Source organism: Dipodomys ordii, unplaced genomic scaffold (assembly GCF_000151885.1).
Source record: "Dipodomys ordii isolate 6190 unplaced genomic scaffold, Dord_2.0 Scaffold92, whole genome shotgun sequence".
NCBI lineage: Eukaryota > Metazoa > Chordata > Mammalia > Rodentia > Heteromyidae > Dipodomys > Dipodomys ordii.
In genome coordinates this window covers 4,545,458-4,547,712 of record NW_012267308.1, presented here as the reverse complement: position 1 = coordinate 4,547,712, position 2,255 = coordinate 4,545,458, and the positions used below count along the sequence as shown (strand labels likewise).

Below are 2,255 nucleotides of genomic sequence, written 5' to 3'. Positions count from 1 at the left end.
TATGTATGTATTTATGACTCACACATTTATATGTATAATACATATACACACAAGCATACACATATACACATGTTTTACTAATCATGTGTTACTATTGATTATGGCTCAAGCATTATATGTTTACCAACAATTCCCAGTGATTCTGACTCACATCCATACTTGACATTGCCACTTTTTTTTTTTGTCGGTCATGGGGCTTGAACTCTGGGCCTGGGCGCTGTCCCTCAGCTCTTCAGCTCAAGGCCAGTACTCTACCACTTGAGCCTCAGCGCCACTTCCTCACATCCATACTTGATAATCACTGTGGTAGAGTCTCCTCTGTCTGCTTCCTACCATGTATTTTACTTTTTCCCTTTTTTCTCTCCCTTCCTTTATTTTTCCTTCCTTCTTTCCTTCCTGTCTCCCTTCCTTCTTTCTTTCTTTTTTTCCCCCCCCAGTCTTTGAAGTTAGGGATTGGGTGCTGTCCATAAGCTTTTTGGTCTCAAGACTAGTATACCACCAGTTGAGCCACAATTTCACTTTTGGCTTTTAGTTAATTGGAGATGAGTCTCACAGACTTTCCTGGCTTCAAACCACAACGCTTAGATCTCAGCCTCCTGAGTAGCTAAGATTACAGGCGTACGCCCCCAATGTCCAGATATATTTGTTAATTTCTGTACACTGCTTGTCTGTTTTTCATGGTAAACAGATTTACATGAGAACAACTAGGTAATACTTTTGCCTTAATATTTCCATTTCCATCATAAAAGTTTTCATTTTTCACAAAGAGAAAGGGAAAAGAATGTTTACTAGTTTGTTTTTTTTCAGATCTGGAATCAATGTGTGAAAGCAAGTTGTTGTCTCTAAAGAAGGAAGTTTATGAAATAGAATCATATCAGAGGGAGATAATGGGACTTACTAAGTATGGACTGGAATACTCCCCTTTTAGAGATGTTTTGGAATATAGAAGCAACTTGACAAGACAGTTGGGATATCAAGATGGACATTTAAGCCAAGAAATATTCACTCATGGATACACGCCCTCATTTATCCTACATCCAATAAGTAACAATGAAGAGAAACCTTATCAGTGTAAGAAATGTGGAAAGGCCTTTAGTCAGAACTCACAATTCATTCAACATCAAAGACTTCATATTGGTGAAAAGGCTTATGAATGTAAGGAATGTGGGAAATTCTTTAGTTGTGGCTCACACGTCACTCGCCATCTGAAAATTCACAGTGGAGAAAAACCCTTTAAATGTAAAGAATGTGGAAAAACCTTCAGTTGTAGCTCATACCTTTCTCAACACCAGAGAATTCACACGGGTAAGAAACCCTATGAATGTAAGGAATGTGGGAAAGCCTTTAGTTACTGCTCAAATCTGATTGATCATCAGCGAATTCACACTGGTGAAAAGCCCTATGGGTGTAAAGTATGTGGGAAAGCCTTCACTAAGAGCTCCCAGCTTTTTCAGCATGTGCGAATTCATACAGGAGAGAAGCCCTATGAATGTAAGCAGTGTGGCAAGGCTTTTACTCAGAGCTCAAAGCTTGTCCAACATCAGAGAATCCACACTGGGGAGAAGCCCTATGAGTGCAAGGAGTGTGGGAAAGCCTTCAGCAGTGGCTCTGCGCTGACTAATCACCAGAGGATCCACACTGGAGAGAAACCATACAATTGTAAAGAATGTGGGAAAGCCTTTACTCAGAGCTCACAACTTCGTCAGCATCAAAAAATTCATGCTGGCGAAAAGCCCTTTGAATGTCTTAAATGTGGGAAAGCCTTTACTCATAACTCACAACTTTATCAACATCAGAGAATCCACACAGAGGAAAAGCCTTTTGTATGTCATGAATGTGGAAAGGCCTTTAATAAATGCTCAAACCTTACTCGCCATCAGAGAATTCATGCTGATGAGAAGGCTTGTGAGTGTAAGCAATGAGGAAAAGAATTTAATAATGATTCTGATCTCACGGATCATAAGGGAACTCATACTAATGAGTAACACAAATTAGAGATTGTCCTCTTCATCTTTTTCTTTTTTTTAAAGCCAATCCTAAGCCTGGGTACTTTCCCTGAGCATTCTTGTAGAAGGTTAGTGCTCTACCACTGGAGCCACAGCTCTACTTCCAGCTTTTTGGTAGTTAAGTGGAGATAAGAGTCTCACAGAAGCCGGGCGCTGGTGGCTCATGCCATAATCCTAGCTACTCAGGAGGCTGAGATCTGAGGATCACGGTTCAAAGCCAGCCCGGGCAGGAGAGACCGTGAGACTCCT

At 40.8% G+C, this 2,255-nt stretch overlaps 1 protein-coding gene across 1 annotated transcript in view; it reads left to right on the top strand.

Moving 5' to 3' along the window:
- The window catches only part of LOC105993075 (zinc finger protein 790-like), a 65,584-nt gene extending 63,564 nt beyond the window's left edge, over nt 1-2,020 (top strand). Inside the window, 1 exon segment of the mRNA XM_013026213.1 lies at nt 1,077-2,020. Coding sequence (XP_012881667.1) covers nt 1,077-1,922 — 846 coding nt within the window. The 3' untranslated portion in view covers nt 1,923-2,020.
- The last annotated feature ends 235 nt before the right edge of the window (nt 2,021-2,255 follow it).